The sequence below is a fragment of the Oncorhynchus mykiss genome, chromosome 18 (assembly GCF_013265735.2).
Source record: "Oncorhynchus mykiss isolate Arlee chromosome 18, USDA_OmykA_1.1, whole genome shotgun sequence".
Classification (NCBI taxonomy): domain Eukaryota; kingdom Metazoa; phylum Chordata; class Actinopteri; order Salmoniformes; family Salmonidae; genus Oncorhynchus; species Oncorhynchus mykiss.
Window position 1 is genome coordinate 43566734 of NC_048582.1, and position 18200 is coordinate 43584933.

Here is an 18200-nt window from a genome sequence, read left to right on the forward strand (position 1 = left end):
GTAGGTGATGCTGCAGTTGAAGTTGCAATTGTGGGGGGCATAGGAGCTACAGTTGTGATGTCTGTAAGAGCTTCAGTTGTGGTTGTCGTTGGAGTTAAATTGGTAGTAGGACCTGCAGTTGAGATTGACATTGAAGGATCAACAGTTGTTGTATTGGATGTTGTTGTGGTTGTCGAAGGAGGTAAAATGGTAGTAGGACCTGCAGTTGTGAATAAAGTAGTGGGTGCTGAAGTTGTAGAGGTTGAATGAGCAAGAGTTGTTGTTGTAGGAGCTGCAGTTGGGATTGGCATTGAAGGAGCTACAGTTGAGGAATTAGCTGCAGTTGTCATTGGGACTGTTGTTCCTAAAGTCATTGGTGCTACAGTTGTTGTAGAAGGAGCTTCTGTTGTGGTTGCAGTAGGGGATGCAGTAGTAAATGTAGAAGCAGCTACAGTTGTTGTTGTAGAAGCTTCTGCAGTTGTAGTGATCGTTGGAGCTACAGTTGTTGAAGAAGAAGTTGCAATTGTGGGGTTCAAAGGAGCTACAGTAGTGATGTCTATAGGAGCCTCAGTTGTGCTTGTCGTTGGAGTTAAAATGTTAGTAGGACCTGCAGTTGTGATTGACGTAGTAGGTGCTGTTGTTGCGTTTATGGAAGCAGCTACAGTTGTTGTTATAGGAGCTGCTGCAGTTGTTGTCGTGGGAGCAACAGTTGTTGAAGTAGAAGCTGCAATTGTGGGGGTCATAAGAGCTTCAGTTGTGATTTCTGTAGGAGATTCAGTTGTGATTGTCTTAGTAGTCAAAATGGTAGTAGGACCTGCAGTTGGGATTGATGTAGTAGGTGCTGCACTTGTGGTGGTGGAAGCATCTGCAGTTGTTGTTGTAGGTGATGCTACAGTTGTAGTTGAAGTTGCAATTGTGGGGGGTATAAGAGCTACAGTTGTGATTTCTGTAGGAGCTTCAGTTGTGATTGTCTTAGGAGTCAAAATGGTAGTAGGACCTGCAGTTGTGATTGATGTAGTAGGTGCTGCACCTTCGGTTGTGGAAGCATCTGCAGTTGTTGTTGTAGGTGATGCTGCAGTTGAAGTTGCAATTGTGGGGGGCATAGGAGCTACAGTTGTGATGTCTGTAAGAGCTTCAGTTGTGGTTGTAGTTGGAGTTAAATTGGTAGTAGGACCTGCAGTTGAGATTGACATTGAAGGAGCAACAGTTGTTGTAGTGGATGTTGTTGTGGTTGTCGAAGGAGGTAAAATGGTAGTAGGACCTGCAGTTGTGAATAAAGTAGTGTGTGCTGAAGTTGTAGAGTTCGTAGGAGCAAGAGTTGTTGTTGTAGGAGCTGCAGTTGGGATTGGCATTGAAGGAGCTACAGTTGAGGAATTAGCTGCCGTTGGGACTGTTGTTCCTAAAGTCATTGGTGCTACAGTTGTTGTAGAAGGAGCTTCTGTTGTGGTTGCAGTAGGGGATGCAGTAGTAAATGTAGAAGCAGCTACAGTTGTTGTTGTAGAAGCTTCTGCAGTTGTAGTGATCGTTGGAGCTACAGTTGTTGAAGAAGAAGTTGCAATTGTGGGGTTCAAAGGAGCTACAGTAGTGATGTCTATAGGAGCCTCAGTTGTGCTTGTCGTTGGAGTTAAAATGTTAGTAGGACCTGCAGTTGTGATTGACGTAGTAGGTGCTGTTGTTGCGTTTATGGAAGCAGCTACAGTTGTTGTTATAGGAGCTGCTGCAGTTGTTGTCGTGGGAGCAACAGTTGTTGAAGTAGAAGCTGCAATTGTGGGGGTCATAAGAGCTTCAGTTGTGATTTCTGTAGGATATTCAGTTGTGATTGTCTTAGTAGTCAAAATGGTAGTAGGACCTGCAGTTGGGATTGATGTAGTAGGTGCTGCACTTGTGGTGGTGGAAGCATCTGCAGTTGTTGTTGTAGGTGATGCTACAGTTGTAGTTGAAGTTGCAATTGTGGGGGGTATAAGAGCTACAGTTGTGATTTCTGTAGGACCTTCAGTTGTGATTGTCTTAGGAGTCACAATGGTAGTAGGCCCTGCAGTTGAGATTGATGTAGTAAGTGCTGCACCTGTGGTTGTGGAAGCATCTGCAGTTGTTGTTGTAGGTGATGCTGCAGTTGAAGTTGCAATTGTGGGGGGCATAGGAGCTACAGTTGTGATGTCTGTAAGAGCTTCAGTTGTGGTTGTCGTTGGAGTTAAATTGGTAGTAGGACCTGCAGTTGAGATTGACATTGAAGGAGCAACAGTTGTTGTAGTGGATGTTGTTGTGGTTGTCGAAGGAGGTAAAATGGTAGTAGGACCTGCAGTTGTGAATAAAGTAGTGTGTGCTGAAGTTGTAGAGTTCGTAGGAGCAAGAGTTGTTGTTGTAGGAGCTGCAGTTGGGATTGGAATTGAAGGAGCTACAGTTGAGGAATTAGCTGCCGTTGGGACTGTTGTTCCTAAAGTCATTGGTGCTACAGTTGTTGTAGAAGGAGCTTCTGTTGTGGTTGCATTAGGGGATGCAGTAGTAAATGTAGGAGCTTCTGCAGTTGTAGTGATCGTTGGAGCTACAGTTGTTGAAGAAGAAGTTGCAATTGTGGGGTTCAAAGGAGCTACAGTAGTGATGTCTATAGGAGCCTCAGTTGTGCTTGTCGTTGGAGTTAAAATGTTAGTAGGACCTGCAGTTGTGATTGACGTAGTAGATGCTGCTGTTGCGTTTATGGAAGCAGCTACAGTTGTTGTTATAGGAGCTGCTGCAGTTGTTGTCGTGGGAGCAACAGTTGTTGAAGTAGAAGCTGCAATTGTGGGGGTCATAAGAGCTTCAGTTGTGATTTCTGTAGGAGATTCAGTTGTGATTGTCTTAGTAGTCAAAATGGTAGTTGGACCTGCAGTTGGGATTGATGTAGTAGGAGCTGCACTTGTGGTGGTGGAAGCATCTGCAGTTGCTGTTGTAGGTGATGCTACAGTTGTAGTTGAAGTTGCAATTGTGGGGGGTATAAGAGCTACAGTTGTGATTTCTGTAGGAGCTTCAATTGTGATTGTCTTAGGAGTCAAAATGGTAGTAGGACCTGCAGTTGAGATTGATGTAGTAAGTGTTGCACCTGTGGTTGTGGAAGCATCTGCAGTTGTTGTTGTAGGTGATGCTGCAGTTGAAGTTGCAATTGTGGGGGGCATAGGAGCTACAGTTGTGATGTCTGTAAGAGCTTCAGTTGTGGTTGTCGTTGGAGTTAAATTGGTAGTAGGACCTGCAGTTGAGATTGACATTGAAGGATCAACAGTTGTTGTATTGGATGTTGTTGTGGTTGTCGAAGGAGGTAAAATGGTAGTAGGACCTGCAGTTGTGAATAAAGTAGTGGGTGCTGAAGTTGTAGAGGTTGAATGAGCAAGAGTTGTTGTTGTAGGAGCTGCAGTTGGGATTGGCATTGAAGGAGCTACAGTTGAGGAATTAGCTGCAGTTGTCGTTGGGACTGTTGTTCCTAAAGTCATTGGTGCTACAGTTGTTGTAGAAGGAGCTTCTGTTGTGGTTGCAGTAGGGGATGCAGTAGTAAATGTAGAAGCAGCTACAGTTGTTGTTGTAGGAGCTTCTGCAGTTGTAGTGATCGTTGGAGCTACAGTTGTTGAAGAAGAAGTTGCAATTGTGGGGTTCAAAGGAGCTACAGTAGTGATGTCTATAGGAGCCTCAGTTGTGCTTGTCGTTGGAGTTAAAATGTTAGTAGGACCTGCAGTTGTGATTGACGTAGTAGATGCTGCTGTTGCGTTTATGGAAGCAGCTACAGTTGTTGTTATAGGAGCTGCTGCAGTTGATGTCGTGGGAGCAACAGTTGTTGAAGTAGAAGCTGCAATTGTGGGGGGTATAAGAGCTACAGTTGTGATTTCTGTAGGAGCTTCAGTTGTGATTGTCTTAGGAGTCAAAATGGTAGTAGGACCTGCAGTTGAGATTGATGTAGTAAGTGCTGCACCTGTGATTGTGGAAGCATCTGCAGTTGTTGTTGTAGGTGATGCTGCAGTTGAAGTTGCAATTGTGGGGGGCATAGGAGCTACAGTTGTGATGTCTGTAAGAGCTTCAGTTGTGGTTGTCGTTGGAGTTAAATTGGTAGTAGGACCTGCAGTTGAGATTGACATTGAAGGAGCAACAGTTGTTGTGGTGGATGTTGTTGTGGTTGTCGAAGGAGGTAAAATGGTAGTAGGACCTGCAGTTGTGAATAAAGTAGTGGGTGCTGAAGTTGTAGAGGTCGAATGAGCAAGAGTTGTTGTTGTAGGAGCTGCAGTTGGGATTGGCATTGAAGGAGCTACAGTTGAGGAATTAGCTGCAGTTGTCGTTGGGACTGTTGTTCCTAAAGTCATTGGTGCTACAGTTGTTGTAGAAGGAGCTTCTGTTGTGGTTGCAGTAGGGGATGCAGTAGTAAATGTAGAAGCAGCTACAGTTGTTGTTGTAGAAGCTTCTGCAGTTGTAGTGATCGTTGGAGCTACAGTTGTTGAAGAAGAAGTTGCAATTGTGGGGTTCAAAGGAGCTACAGTAGTGATGTCTATAGGAGCCTCAGTTGTGCTTGTCGTTGGAGTTAAAATGTTAGTAGGACCTGCAGTTGTGATTGACGTAGTAGGTGCTGTTGTTGCGTTTATGGAAGCAGCTACAGTTGTTGTTATAGGAGCTGCTGCAGTTGTTGTCGTGGGAGCAACAGTTGTTGAAGTAGAAGCTGCAATTGTGGGGGTCATAAGAGCTTCAGTTGTGATTTCTGTAGGATATTCAGTTGTGATTGTCTTAGTAGTCAAAATGGTAGTAGGACCTGCAGTTGGGATTGATGTAGTAGGTGCTGCACTTGTGGTGGTGGAAGCATCTGCAGTTGTTGTTGTAGGTGATGCTACAGTTGTAGTTGAAGCTGCAATTGTGGGGGGTATAAGAGCTACAGTTGTGATTTCTGTAGGAGCTTCAGTTGTGATTGTCTTAGGAGTCACAATGGTAGTAGGCCCTGCAGTTGAGATTGATGTAGTAAGTGCTGCACCTGTGGTTGTGGAAGCATCTGCAGTTGTTGTTGTAGGTGATGCTGCAGTTGAAGTTGCAATTGTGGGGGGCATAGGAGCTACAGTTGTGATGTCTGTAAGAGCTTCAGTTGTGGTTGTCGTTGGAGTTAAATTGGTAGTAGGACCTGCAGTTGAGATTGACATTGAAGGAGCAACAGTTGTTGTAGTGGATGTTGTTGTGGTTGTCGAAGGAGGTAAAATGGTAGTAGGACCTGCAGTTGTGAATAAAGTAGTGTGTGCTGAAGTTGTAGAGTTCGTAGGAGCAAGAGTTGTTGTTGTAGGAGCTGCAGTTGGGATTGGAATTGAAGGAGCTACAGTTGAGGAATTAGCTGCCGTTGGGACTGTTGTTCCTAAAGTCATTGGTGCTACAGTTGTTGTAGAAGGAGCTTCTGTTGTGGTTGCATTAGGGGATGCAGTAGTAAATGTAGGAGCTTCTGCAGTTGTAGTGATCGTTGGAGCTACAGTTGTTGAAGAAGAAGTTGCAATTGTGGGGTTCAAAGGAGCTACAGTAGTGATGTCTATAGGAGCCTCAGTTGTGCTTGTCGTTGGAGTTAAAATGTTAGTAGGACCTGCAGTTGTGATTGACGTAGTAGATGCTGCTGTTGCGTTTATGGAAGCAGCTACAGTTGTTGTTATAGGAGCTGCTGCAGTTGTTGTCGTGGGAGCAACAGTTGTTGAAGTAGAAGCTGCAATTGTGGGGGTCATAAGAGCTTCAGTTGTGATTTCTGTAGGAGATTCAGTTGTGATTGTCTTAGTAGTCAAAATGGTAGTTGGACCTGCAGTTGGGATTGATGTAGTAGGAGCTGCACTTGTGGTGGTGGAAGCATCTGCAGTTGCTGTTGTAGGTGATGCTACAGTTGTAGTTGAAGTTGCAATTGTGGGGGGTATAAGAGCTACAGTTGTGATTTCTGTAGGAGCTTCAATTGTGATTGTCTTAGGAGTCAAAATGGTAGTAGGACCTGCAGTTGAGATTGATGTAGTAAGTGTTGCACCTGTGGTTGTGGAAGCATCTGCAGTTGTTGTTGTAGGTGATGCTGCAGTTGAAGTTGCAATTGTGGGGGGCATAGGAGCTACAGTTGTGATGTCTGTAAGAGCTTCAGTTGTGGTTGTCGTTGGAGTTAAATTGGTAGTAGGACCTGCAGTTGAGATTGACATTGAAGGATCAACAGTTGTTGTATTGGATGTTGTTGTGGTTGTCGAAGGAGGTAAAATGGTAGTAGGACCTGCAGTTGTGAATAAAGTAGTGGGTGCTGAAGTTGTAGAGGTTGAATGAGCAAGAGTTGTTGTTGTAGGAGCTGCAGTTGGGATTGGCATTGAAGGAGCTACAGTTGAGGAATTAGCTGCAGTTGTCGTTGGGACTGTTGTTCCTAAAGTCATTGGTGCTACAGTTGTTGTAGAAGGAGCTTCTGTTGTGGTTGCAGTAGGGGATGCAGTAGTAAATGTAGAAGCAGCTACAGTTGTTGTTGTAGGAGCTTCTGCAGTTGTAGTGATCGTTGGAGCTACAGTTGTTGAAGAAGAAGTTGCAATTGTGGGGTTCAAAGGAGCTACAGTAGTGATGTCTATAGGAGCCTCAGTTGTGCTTGTCGTTGGAGTTAAAATGTTAGTAGGACCTGCAGTTGTGATTGACGTAGTAGATGCTGCTGTTGCGTTTATGGAAGCAGCTACAGTTGTTGTTATAGGAGCTGCTGCAGTTGTTGTCGTGGGAGCAACAGTTGTTGAAGTAGAAGCTGCAATTGTGGGGTTCAAATGAGCTACAGTAGTGATGTCTATAGGAGATTCAGTTGTGATTGCCTTAGTAGTCAAAATGGTAGTAGGACCTGCAGTTGGGATTGATGTAGTAGGTGCTGCACTTGTGGTGGTGGAAGCATCTGCAGTTGTTGTTGTAGGTGATGCTACAGTTGTAGTTGAAGTTGCAATTGTGGGGGGCATAGGAGCTACAGTAGTGATGTCTATAGGAGCCTCAGTTGTGCTTGTCGTTGGAGTTAAAATGTTAGTAGGACCTGCAGTTGTGATTGACGTAGTAGGTGCTGCTGTTGCGTTTATGGAAGCAGCTACAGTTGTTGTTATAGGAGCTGCTGCAGTTGTTGTCGTGGGAGCAACAGTTGTTGAAGTAGAAGCTGCAATTGTGGGGGTCATAAGAGCTACAGTTGTGATTTCTGTAGGAGATTCAGTTGTGATTGTCTTAGTAGTCAAAATGGTAGTAGGACCTGCAGTTGAGATTGATGTAGTAAGTGCTGCACCTGTGGTTGTGGAAGCATCTGCAGTTGTTGTTGTAGGTGATGCTGCAGTTGAAGTTGCAATTGTGGGGGGCATAGGAGCTACAGTTGTGATTTCTGTAAGAGCTTCAGTTGTGGTTGTCGTTGGAGTTAAATTGGTAGTAGGACCTGCAGTTGAGATTGACATTGAAGGAGCAACAGTTGTTGTAGTGGATGTTGTTGTGGTTGTCGAAGGAGGTAAAATGGTAGTAGGACCTGCAGTTGTGAATAAAGTAGTGGGTGCTGAAGTTGTAGAGGTCGAATGAGCAAGAGTTGTTGTTGTAGGAGCTGCAGTTGGGATTGGCATTGAAGGAGCTACAGTTGAGGAATTAGCTGCAGTTGTCGTTGGGACTGTTGTTCCTAAAGTCATTGGTGCTACAGTTGTTGTAGAAGGAGCTTCTGTTGTGGTTGCAGTAGGGGATGCAGTAGTAAATGTAGAAGCAGCTACAGTTGTTGTTGTAGGAGCTTCTGCAGTTGTAGTGATCGTTGGAGCTACAGTTGTTGAAGAAGAAGTTGCAATTGTGGGGTTCAAAGGAGCTACAGTAGTGATGTCTATAGGAGCCTCAGTTGTGCTTGTCGTTGGAGTTAAAATGTTAGTAGGACCTGCAGTTGTGATTGACGTAGTAGATGCTGCTGTTGCGTTTATGGAAGCAGCTACAGTTGCTGTTATAGGAGCTGCTGCAGTTGTTGTCGTGGGAGCAACAGTTGTTGAAGTAGAAGCTGCAATTGTGGGGTTCAAAGGAGCTACAGTAGTGATGTCTATAGGAGATTCAGTTGTGATTGTCTTAGTAGTCAAAATGGTAGTAGGACCTGCAGTTGGGATTGATGTAGTAGGTGCTGCACTTGTGGTGGTGGAAGCATCTGCAGTTGTTGTTGTAGGTGATGCTACAGTTGTAGTTGAAGTTGCAATTGTGGGGGGCATAGGAGCTACAGTTGTGATGTCTGTAAGAGCTTCAGTTGTGGTTGTCGTTGGAGTTAAATTGGTAGTAGGACCTGCAGTTGAGATTGACATTAAAGGAGCAACAGTTGTTGTAGTGGATATTGTTGTGGTTGTCGAAGGAGGTAAAATGGTAGTAGGACCTGCAGTTGGGATTGATGTAGTAGGTGCTGCACTTGTGGTGGTGGAAGCATCTGCAGTTGTTGTTGTAGGTGATGCTACAGTTGTAGTTGAAGTTGCAATTGTGGGGGGCATAGGAGCTACAGTAGTGATGTCTATAGGAGCCTCAGTTGTGCTTGTCGTTGGAGTTAAAATGTTAGTAGGACCTGCAGTTGTGATTGACGTAGTAGGTGCTGCTGTTGCGTTTATGGAAGCAGCTACAGTTGTTGTTATAGGAGCTGCTGCAGTTGTTGTCGTGGGAGCAACAGTTGTTGAAGTAGAAGCTGCAATTGTGGGGGTCATAAGAGCTACAGTTGTGATTTCTGTAGGAGATTCAGTTGTGATTGTCTTAGTAGTCAAAATGTCAGTAGGACCTGCAGTTGAGATTGATGTAGTAAGTGCTGCACCTGTGGTTGTGGAAGCATCTGCAGTTGTTGTTGTAGGTGATGCTGCAGTTGAAGTTGCAATTGTGGGGGGCATAGGAGCTACAGTTGTGATTTCTGTAAGAGCTTCAGTTGTGGTTGTCGTTGGAGTTAAATTGGTAGTAGGACCTGCAGTTGAGATTGACATTGAAGGAGCAACAGTTGTTGTAGTGGATGTTGTTGTGGTTGTCGAAGGAGGTAAAATGGTAGTAGCACCTGCAGTTGTGAATAAAGTAGTGGGTGCTGAAGTTGTAGAGGTCGAATGAGCAAGAGTTGTTGTTGTAGGAGCTGCAGTTGGGATTGGCATTGAAGGAGCTACAGTTGAGGAATTAGCTGCAGTTGTCGTTGGGACTGTTGTTCCTAAAGTCATTGGTGCTACAGTTGTTGTAGAAGGAGCTTCTGTTGTGGTTGCAGTAGGGGATGCAGTAGTAAATGTAGAAGCAGCTACAGTTGTTGTTGTAGGAGCTTCTGCAGTTGTAGTGATCGTTGGAGCTACAGTTGTTGAAGAAGAAGTTGCAATTGTGGGGTTCAAAGGAGCTACAGTAGTGATGTCTATAGGAGCCTCAGTTGTGCTTGTCGTTGGAGTTAAAATGTTAGTAGGACCTACAGTTGTGATTGACGTAGTAGATGCTGCTGTTGCATTTATGGAAGCAGCTACAGTTGTTGTTATAGGAGCTGCTGCAGTTGTTGTCGTGGGAGCAACAGTTGTTGAAGTAGAAGCTGCAATTGTGGGGTTCAAAGGAGCTACAGTAGTGATGTCTATAGGAGATTCAGTTCTGATTGTCTTAGTAGTCAAAATGGTAGTAGGACCTGCAGTTGGGATTGATGTAGTAGGTGCTGCACTTGTGGTGGTGGAAGCATCTGCAGTTGTTGTTGTAGGTGATGCTACAGTTGTAGTTGAAGTTGCAATTGTGGGGGGCATAGGAGCTACAGTTGTGATGTCTGTAAGAGCTTCAGTTGTGGTTGTCGTTGGAGTTAAATTGGTAGTAGGACCTGCAGTTGAGATTGACATTGAAGGAGCAACAGTTGTTGTAGTGGATGTTGTTGTGGTTGTCGAAGGAGGTAAAATGGTAGTAGGACCTGCAGTTGTGAATAAAGTAGTGGGTGCTGAAGTTGTAGAGGTCGAATGAGCAAGAGTTGTTGTTGTAGGAGCTGCAGTTGGGATTGGCATTGAAGGAGATACAGTTGAGGAATTAGCTGCAGTTGTCGTTGGGACTGTTGTTCCTAAAGTCATTGGTGCTACAGTTGTTGTAGAAGGAGCTTCTGTTGTGGTTGCAGTAGGGGATGCAGTAGTAAATGTAGAAGCAGCTACAGTTGTTGTTGTAGGAGCTTCTGCAGTTGTAGTGATCGTTGGAGCTACAGTTGTTGAAGAAGAAGTTGCAATTGTGGGGTTCAAAGGAGCTACAGTAGTGATGTCTATAGGAGATTCAGTTGTGATTGCTTTAGTAGTCAAAATGGTAGTAGGACCTGCAGTTGGGATTGATGTAGTAGGTGCTGCACTTGTGGTGGTGGAAGCATCTGCAGTTGTTGTTGTAGGTGATGCTACAGTTGTAGTTGAAGTTGCAATTGTGGGGGGCATAGGAGCTACAGTAGTGATGTCTATAGGAGCCTCAGTTGTGCTTGTCGTTGGAGTTAAAATGTTAGTAGGACCTGCAGTTGTGATTGACGTAGTAGGTTCTGCTGTTGCGTTTATGGAAGCAGCTACAGTTGTTGTTATAGGAGCTGCTGCAGTTGTTGTCGTGGGAGCAACAGTTGTTGAAGTAGAAGCTGCAATTGTGGGGGTCATAAGAGCTACAGTTGTGATTTCTGTAGGAGATTCAGTTGTGATTGTCTTAGTAGTCAAAATGGTAGTAGTACCTGCAGTTGGGATTGATGTAGTAGGTGCTGCACTTGTGGTGGTGGAAGCATCTGCAGTTGTTGTTGTAGGTGATGCTACAGTTGTAGTTGAAGTTGCAATTGTGGGGAGTATAAGAGCTACAGTTGTGATTTCTGTAGGAGCTTCAGTTGTGATTGTCTCAGGAGTCAAAATGGTAGTAGGACCTGCAGTTGAGATTGATGTAGTAAGTGCTGCACCTGTGGTTGTGGAAGCATCTGCAGTTGTTGTTGTAGGTGATGCTGCAGTTGAAGTTGCAATTGTGGGGGGCATAGGAGCTACAGTTGTGATGTCTGTAAGAGCTTCAGTTGTGGTTGTCGTTGGAGTTAAATTGGTAGTAGGACCTGCAGTTGAGATTGACATTGAAGGAGCAACAGTTGTTGTAGTGGATGTTGTTGTGGTTGTCGAAGGAGGTAAAATGGTAGTAGGACCTGCAGTTGTGAATAAAGTAGTGGGTGCTGAAGTTGTAGAGGTCGAATGAGCAAGAGTTGTTGTTGTAGGAGCTGCAGTTGGGATTGGCATTGAAGGAGCTACAGTTGAGGAATTAGCTGCAGTTGTCGTTGGGACTGTTGTTCCTAAAGTCATTGGTGCTACAGTTGTTGTAGAAGGAGCTTCTGTTGTGGTTGCAGTAGGGGATGCAGTAGTAAATGTAGAAGCAGCTACAGTTGTTGTTGTAGGAGCTTCTGCAGTTGTAGTGATCGTTGGAGCTACAGTTGTTGAAGAAGAAGTTGCAATTGTGGGGTTCAAAGAAGCTACAGTAGTGATGTCTATAGGAGCCTCAGTTGTGCTTGTCGTTGGAGTTAAAATGTTAGTAGGACCTGCAGTTGTGATTGACGTAGTAGATGCTGCTGTTGCGTTTATGGAAGCAGCTACAGTTGCTGTTATAGGAGCTGCTGCAGTTGTTGTCGTGGGAGCAACAGTTGTTGAAGTAGAAGCTGCAATTGTGGGGTTCAAAGGAGCTACAGTAGTGATGTCTATAGGAGATTCAGTTGTGATTGTCTTAGTAGTCAAAATGGTAGTAGGACCTGCAGTTGGGATTGATGTAGTAGGTGCTGCACTTGTGGTGGTGGAAGCATCTGCAGTTGTTGTTGTAGGTGATGCTACAGTTGTAGTTGAAGTTGCAATTGTGGGGGGCATAGGAGCTACAGTTGTGATGTCTGTAAGAGCTTCAGTTGTGGTTGTCGTTGGAGTTAAATTGGTAGTAGGACCTGCAGTTGAGATTGACATTAAAGGAGCAACAGTTGTTGTAGTGGATATTGTTGTGGTTGTCGAAGGAGGTACAATGGTAGTAGGACCTGCAGTTGTGAATAAAGTAGTGGGTGCTGAAGTTGTAGAGGTCGAATGAGCAAGAGTTGTTGTTGTAGGAGCTGCAGTTGGGATAGGCATTGAAGGAGCTACAGTTGAGGAATTAGCTGCAGTTGTCGTTGGGACTGTTGTTCCTAAAGTCATTGGTGCTACAGTTGTTGTAGAAGGAGCTTCTGTTGTGGTTGCAGTAGGGGATGCAGTAGTAAATGTAGAAGCAGCTACAGTTGTTGTTGTAGGAGCTTCTGCAGTTGTAGTGATCGTTGGAGCTACAGTTGTTGAAGAAGAAGTTGCAATTGTGGGGTTCAAAGGAGCTACAGTAGTGATGTCTATAGGAGCCTCAGTTGTGCTTGTCGTTGGAGTTAAAATGTTAGTAGGACCTGCAGTTGTGATTGACGTAGTAGATGCTGCTGTTGCGTTTATGGAAGCAGCTACAGTTGTTGTTATAGGAGCTGCTGCAGTTGTTGTCGTGGGAGCAACAGTTGTTGAAGTAGAAGCTGCAATTGTGGGGTTCAAAGGAGCTACAGTAGTGATGTCTATAGGAGATTCAGTTGTGATTGCCTTAGTAGTCAAAATGGTAGTAGGACCTGCAGTTGGGATTGATGTAGTAGGTGCTGCTGTTGCGTTTATGGAAGCAGCTACAGTTGTTGTTATAGGAGCTGCTGCAGTTGTTGTCGTGGGAGCAACAGTTGTTGAAGTAGAAGCTGCAATTGTGGGGTTCAAAGGAGCTACAGTAGTGATGTCTATAGGAGATTCAGTTGTGATTGCCTTAGTAGTCAAAATGGTAGTAGGACCTGCAGTTGGGATTGATGTAGTAGGTGCTGCACTTGTGGTGGTGGAAGCATCTGCAGTTGTTGTTGTAGGTGATGCTACAGTTGTAGTTGAAGTTGCAATTGTGGGGGGCATAGGAGCTACAGTTGTGATGTCTGTAAGAGCTTCAGTTGTGGTTGTAGTTGGAGTTAAATTGGTAGTAGGACCTGCAGTTGAGATTGACATTGAAGGAGCAACAGTTGTTGTAGTGGATGTTGTTGTGGTTGTCGAAGGAGGTAAAATGGTAGTAGGACCTGCAGTTGTGAATAAAGTAGTGTGTGCTGAAGTTGTAGAGTTCGTAGGAGCAAGAGTTGTTGTTGTAGGAGCTGCAGTTGGGATTGGCATTGAAGGAGCTACAGTTGAGGAATTAGCTGCCGTTGGGACTGTTGTTCCTAAAGTCATTGGTGCTACAGTTGTTGTAGAAGGAGCTTCTGTTGTGGTTGCAGTAGGGGATGCAGTAGTAAATGTAGAACCAGCTACAGTTGTTGTTGTAGAAGCTTCTGCAGTTGTAGTGATCGTTGGAGCTACAGTTGTTGAAGAAGAAGTTGCAATTGTGGGGTTCAAAGGAGCTACAGTAGTGATGTCTATAGGAGCCTCAGTTGTGCTTGTCGTTGGAGTTAAAATGTTAGTAGGACCTGCAGTTGTGATTGACGTAGTAGATGCTGCTGTTGCGTTTATGGAAGCAGCTACAGTTGTTGTTATAGGAGCTGCTGCAGTTGATGTCGTGGGAGCAACAGTTGTTGAAGTAGAAGCTGCAATTGTGGGGGGTATAAGATCTACAGTTGTGATTTCTGTAGGAGCTTCAGTTGTGATTGTCTTAGGAGTCAAAATGGTAGTAGGACCTGCAGTTGAGATTGATGTAGTAAGTGCTGCACCTGTGATTGTGGAAGCATCTGCAGTTGTTGTTGTAGGTGATGCTGCAGTTGAAGTTGCAATTGTGGGGGGCATAGGAGCTACAGTTGTGATGTCTGTAAGAGCTTCAGTTGTGGTTGTCGTTGGAGTTAAATTGGTAGTAGGACCTGCAGTTGAGATTGACATTGAAGGAGCAACAGTTGTTGTGGTGGATGTTGTTGTGGTTGTCGAAGGAGGTAAAATGGTAGTAGGACCTGCAGTTGTGAATAAAGTAGTGGGTGCTGAAGTTGTAGAGGTCGAATGAGCAAGAGTTGTTGTTGTAGGAGCTGCAGTTGGGATTGGCATTGAAGGAGCTACAGTTGAGGAATTAGCTGCAGTTGTCGTTGGGACTGTTGTTCCTAAAGTCATTGGTGCTACAGTTGTTGTAGAAGGAGCTTCTGTTGTGGTTGCAGTAGGGGATGCAGTAGTAAATGTAGAAGCAGCTACAGTTGTTGTTGTAGGAGCTTCTGCAGTTGTAGTGATCGTTGGAGCTACAGTTGTTGAAGAAGAAGTTGCAATTGTGGGGTTCAAAGGAGCTACAGTAGTGATGTCTATAGGAGCCTCAGTTGTGCTTGTAGTTGGAGTTAAAATGTTAGTAGGACCTGCAGTTGTGATTGACGTAGTAGGTGCTGCTGTTGCGTTTATGGAAGCAGCTACAGTTGTTGTTATAGGAGCTGCTGCAGTTGTTGTCGTGGGAGCAACAGTTGTTGAAGTAGAAGCTGCAATTGTGGGGTTCAAATGAGCTACAGTAGTGATGTCTATAGGAGATTCAGTTGTGATTGCCTTAGTAGTCAAAATGGTAGTAGGACCTGCAGTTGGGATTGATGTAGTAGGTGCTGCACTTGTGGTGGTGGAAGCATCTGCAGTTGTTGTTGTAGGTGATGCTACAGTTGTAGTTGAAGTTGCAATTGTGGGGGGCATAGGAGCTACAGTAGTGATGTCTATAGGAGCCTCAGTTGTGCTTGTCGTTGGAGTTAAAATGTTAGTAGGACCTGCAGTTGTGATTGACGTAGTAGGTGCTGCTGTTGCGTTTATGGAAGCAGCTACAGTTGTTGTTATAGGAGCTGCTGCAGTTGTTGTCGTGGGAGCAACAGTTGTTGAAGTAGAAGCTGCAATTGTGGGGGTCATAAGAGCTACAGTTGTGATTTCTGTAGGAGATTCAGTTGTGATTGTCTTAGTAGTCAAAATGGTAGTAGGACCTGCAGTTGAGATTGATGTAGTAAGTGCTGCACCTGTGGTTGTGGAAGCATCTGCAGTTGTTGTTGTAGGTGATGCTGCAGTTGAAGTTGCAATTGTGGGGGGCATAGGAGCTACAGTTGTGATTTCTGTAAGAGCTTCAGTTGTGGTTGTCGTTGGAGTTAAATTGGTAGTAGGACCTGCAGTTGAGATTGACATTGAAGGAGCAACAGTTGTTGTAGTGGATGTTGTTGTGGTTGTCGAAGGAGGTAAAATGGTAGTAGGACCTGCAGTTGTGAATAAAGTAGTGGGTGCTGAAGTTGTAGAGGTCGAATGAGCAAGAGTTGTTGTTGTAGGAGCTGCAGTTGGGATTGGCATTGAAGGAGCTACAGTTGAGGAATTAGCTGCAGTTGTCGTTGGGACTGTTGTTCCTAAAGTCATTGGTGCTACAGTTGTTGTAGAAGGAGCTTCTGTTGTGGTTGCAGTAGGGGATGCAGTAGTAAATGTAGAAGCAGCTACAGTTGTTGTTGTAGGAGCTTCTGCAGTTGTAGTGATCGTTGGAGCTACAGTTGTTGAAGAAGAAGTTGCAATTGTGGGGTTCAAAGGAGCTACAGTAGTGATGTCTATAGGAGCCTCAGTTGTGCTTGTCGTTGGAGTTAAAATGTTAGTAGGGCCTGCAGTTGTGATTGACGTAGTAGATGCTGCTGTTGCGTTTATGGAAGCAGCTACAGTTGCTGTTATAGGAGCTGCTGCAGTTGTTGTCGTGGGAGCAACAGTTGTTGAAGTAGAAGCTGCAATTGTGGGGTTCAAAGGAGCTACAGTAGTGATGTCTATAGGAGATTCAGTTGTGATTGTCTTAGTAGTCAAAATGGTAGTAGGACCTGCAGTTGGGATTGATGTAGTAGGTGCTGCACTTGTGGTGGTGGAAGCATCTGCAGTTGTTGTTGTAGGTGATGCTACAGTTGTAGTTGAAGTTGCAATTGTGGGGGGCATAGGAGCTACAGTTGTGATGTCTGTAAGAGCTTCAGTTGTGGTTGTCGTTGGAGTTAAATTGGTAGTAGGACCTGCAGTTGAGATTGACATTAAAGGAGCAACAGTTGTTGTAGTGGATATTGTTGTGGTTGTCGAAGGAGGTAAAATGGTAGTAGGACCTGCAGTTGGGATTGATGTAGTAGGTGCTGCACTTGTGGTGGTGGAAGCATCTGCAGTTGTTGTTGTAGGTGATGCTACAGTTGTAGTTGAAGTTGCAATTGTGGGGGGCATAGGAGCTACAGTAGTGATGTCTATAGGAGCCTCAGTTGTGCTTGTCGTTGGAGTTAAAATGTTAGTAGGACCTGCAGTTGTGATTGACGTAGTAGGTGCTGCTGTTGCGTTTATGGAAGCAGCTACAGTTGTTGTTATAGGAGCTGCTGCAGTTGTTGTCGTGGGAGCAACAGTTGTTGAAGTAGAAGCTGCAATTGTGGGGGTCATAAGAGCTACAGTTGTGATTTCTGTAGGAGATTCAGTTGTGATTGTCTTAGTAGTCAAAATGGTAGTAGGACCTGCAGTTGAGATTGATGTAGTAAGTGCTGCACCTGTGGTTGTGGAAGCATCTGCAGTTGTTGTTGTAGGTGATGCTGCAGTTGAAGTTGCAATTGTGGGGGGCATAGGAGCTACAGTTGTGATTTCTGTAAGAGCTTCAGTTGTGGTTGTCGTTGGAGTTAAATTGGTAGTAGGACCTGCAGTTGAGATTGACATTGAAGGAGCAACAGTTGTTGTAGTGGATGTTGTTGTGGTTGTCGAAGGAGGTAAAATGGTAGTAGCACCTGCAGTTGTGAATAAAGTAGTGGGTGCTGAAGTTGTAGAGGTCGAATGAGCAAGAGTTGTTGTTGTAGGAGCTGCAGTTGGGATTGGCATTGAAGGAGATACAGTTGAGGAATTAGCTGCAGTTGTCGTTGGGACTGTTGTTCCTAAAGTCATTGGTGCTACAGTTGTTGTAGAAGGAGCTTCTGTTGTGGTTGCAGTAGGGGATGCAGTAGTAAATGTAGAAGCAGCTACAGTTGTTGTTGTAGGAGCTTCTGCAGTTGTAGTGATCGTTGGAGCTACAGTTGTTGAAGAAGAAGTTGCAATTGTGGGGTTCAAAGGAGCTACAGTAGTGATGTCTATAGGAGATTCAGTTGTGATTGCCTTAGTAGTCAAAATGGTAGTAGGACCTGCAGTTGGGATTGATGTAGTAGGTGCTGCACTTGTGGTGGTGGAAGCATCTGCAGTTGTTGTTGTAGGTGATGCTACAGTTGTAGTTGAAGTTGCAATTGTGGGGGGCATAGGAGCTACAGTAGTGATGTCTATAGGAGCCTCAGTTGTGCTTGTCGTTGGAGTTAAAATGTTAGTAGGACCTGCAGTTGTGATTGACGTAGTAGGTTCTGCTGTTGCGTTTATGGAAGCAGCTACAGTTGTTGTTATAGGAGCTGCTGCAGTTGTTGTCGTGGGAGCAACAGTTGTTGAAGTAGAAGCTGCAATTGTGGGGGTCATAAGAGCTACAGTTGTGATTTCTGTAGGAGATTCAGTTGTGATTGTCTTAGTAGTCAAAATGGTAGTAGGACCTGCAGTTGAGATTGATGTAGTAAGTGCTGCACCTGTGGTTGTGGAAGCATCTGCAGTTGTTGTTGTAGGTGATGCTGCAGTTGAAGTTGCAATTGTGGGGGGCATAGGAGCTACAGTTGTGATTTCTGTAAGAGCTTCAGTTGTGGATGTCGTTGGAGTTAAATTGGTAGTAGGACCTGCAGTTGAGATTGACATTGAAGGAGCAACAGTTGTTGTAGTGGATGTTGTTGTGGTTGTCGAAGGAGGTAAAATGGTAGTAGGACCTGCAGTTGTGAATAAAGTAGTGGGTGCTGAAGTTGTAGAGGTCGATTGAGCAAGAGTTGTTGTTGTAGGAGCTGCAGTTGGGATTGGCATTGAAGGAGCTACAGTTGAGGAATTAGCTGCAGTTGTCGTTGGGACTGTTGTTCCTAAAGTCATTGGTGCTACAGTTGTTGTAGAAGGAGCTTCTGTTGTGGTTGCAGTAGGGGATGCAGTAGTAAATGTAGAAGCAGCTACAGTTGTTGTTGTAGGAGCTTCTGCAGTTGTAGTGATCGTTGGAGCTACAGTTGTTGAAGAAGTTGCAATTGTGGGGTTCAAAGGAGCTACAGTAGTGATGTCTATAGGAGCCTCAGTTGTGCTTGTCGTTGGAGTTAAAATGTTAGTAGGACCTGCAGTTGTGATTGACGTAGTAGGTGCTGCACTTGTGGTGGTGGAAGCATCTGCAGTTGTTGTTGTAAGTGATGCTACAGTTGTAGTTGAAGTTGCAATTGTGGGGGGCATAGGAGCTACAGTAGTGATGTCTATAGGAGCCTCAGTTGTGCTTGTTGTTGGAGTTAAAAT

At 44.7% G+C, this 18200-nt stretch overlaps 3 protein-coding genes across 3 annotated transcripts; all 3 read right to left on the minus strand.

The window, feature by feature from the left end:
* Positions 1-576: 576 nt before the first annotated feature.
* LOC118940979 (mucin-5AC-like) lies at positions 577-4825 on the minus strand. The gene is made up of 4 exons (XM_036951051.1): positions 2433-4825; positions 1950-1960; positions 1622-1738; positions 577-703 (listed from the first exon to the last, which is right to left on the minus strand). Exons 1-4 carry the CDS (start codon positions 4665-4667, stop codon positions 577-579), a joined length of 2490 nt encoding a protein of 829 aa, XP_036806946.1. The 5' UTR covers positions 4668-4825.
* A 30-nt stretch (positions 4826-4855) lies between these two features.
* On the minus strand, positions 4856-10170 carry LOC118940980 (mucin-5AC-like). Its single transcript, XM_036951052.1, has 3 exons — positions 8309-10170; positions 5343-8038; positions 4856-4870 (listed from the first exon to the last, which is right to left on the minus strand). The coding sequence occupies exons 1-3, from the start codon at positions 9978-9980 to the stop codon at positions 4856-4858; spliced, it is 4383 nt and encodes a 1460-aa protein (XP_036806947.1). The 5' UTR covers positions 9981-10170.
* Positions 10171-10923: 753 nt separating this feature from the next.
* LOC118940981 (mucin-2-like) lies at positions 10924-18188 on the minus strand. The gene is made up of 4 exons (XM_036951053.1): positions 15950-18188; positions 11845-15679; positions 11438-11554; positions 10924-11149 (listed from the first exon to the last, which is right to left on the minus strand). Exons 1-4 carry the CDS (start codon positions 18138-18140, stop codon positions 10924-10926), a joined length of 6369 nt encoding a protein of 2122 aa, XP_036806948.1. The 5' UTR covers positions 18141-18188.
* Between the last annotated feature and the right edge of the window lie 12 nt (positions 18189-18200).

What these genes read in the sequence shown, in the direction of transcription:
- LOC118940980 (XM_036951052.1), bottom strand. Translation starts at nt 9,980, where the DNA reads ATGACTTTAGGAACAACAGTCCCAACGACAACTGCAGCTAATTCCTCA. An exon ending in TACATCAATCCCAACTGCAG is followed by an intron (nt 8,039 to 8,308) that starts GTCCTACTACCA and finishes TCCCAACTGCAG; the next exon opens with GTCCTACTACCATTTTGACT.
- LOC118940981 (XM_036951053.1), bottom strand. Translation starts at nt 18,140, where the DNA reads ATGCCCCCCACAATTGCAACTTCAACTACAACTGTAGCATCACTTACA. An exon ending in ACAACTGTTGCTCCTTTAAT is followed by an intron (nt 11,555 to 11,844) that starts GTCAATCTCAAC and finishes CCACAATTGCAG; the next exon opens with CTTCTACTTCAACAACTGTT. An exon ending in TACGTCAATCACAACTGCAG is followed by an intron (nt 11,150 to 11,437) that starts GTCCTACTAACA and finishes CCTCAACTGTAG; the next exon opens with CTCCTTCAATGCCAATCCCA.
- LOC118940979 (XM_036951051.1), bottom strand. Translation starts at nt 4,667, where the DNA reads ATGACCCCCACAATTGCAGCTTCTACTTCAACAACTGTTGCTCCCACG. An exon ending in TACGTCAATCACAACTGCAG is followed by an intron (nt 704 to 1,621) that starts GTCCTACTAACA and finishes CCACAATTGCAG; the next exon opens with CTTCTACTTCAACAACTGTT.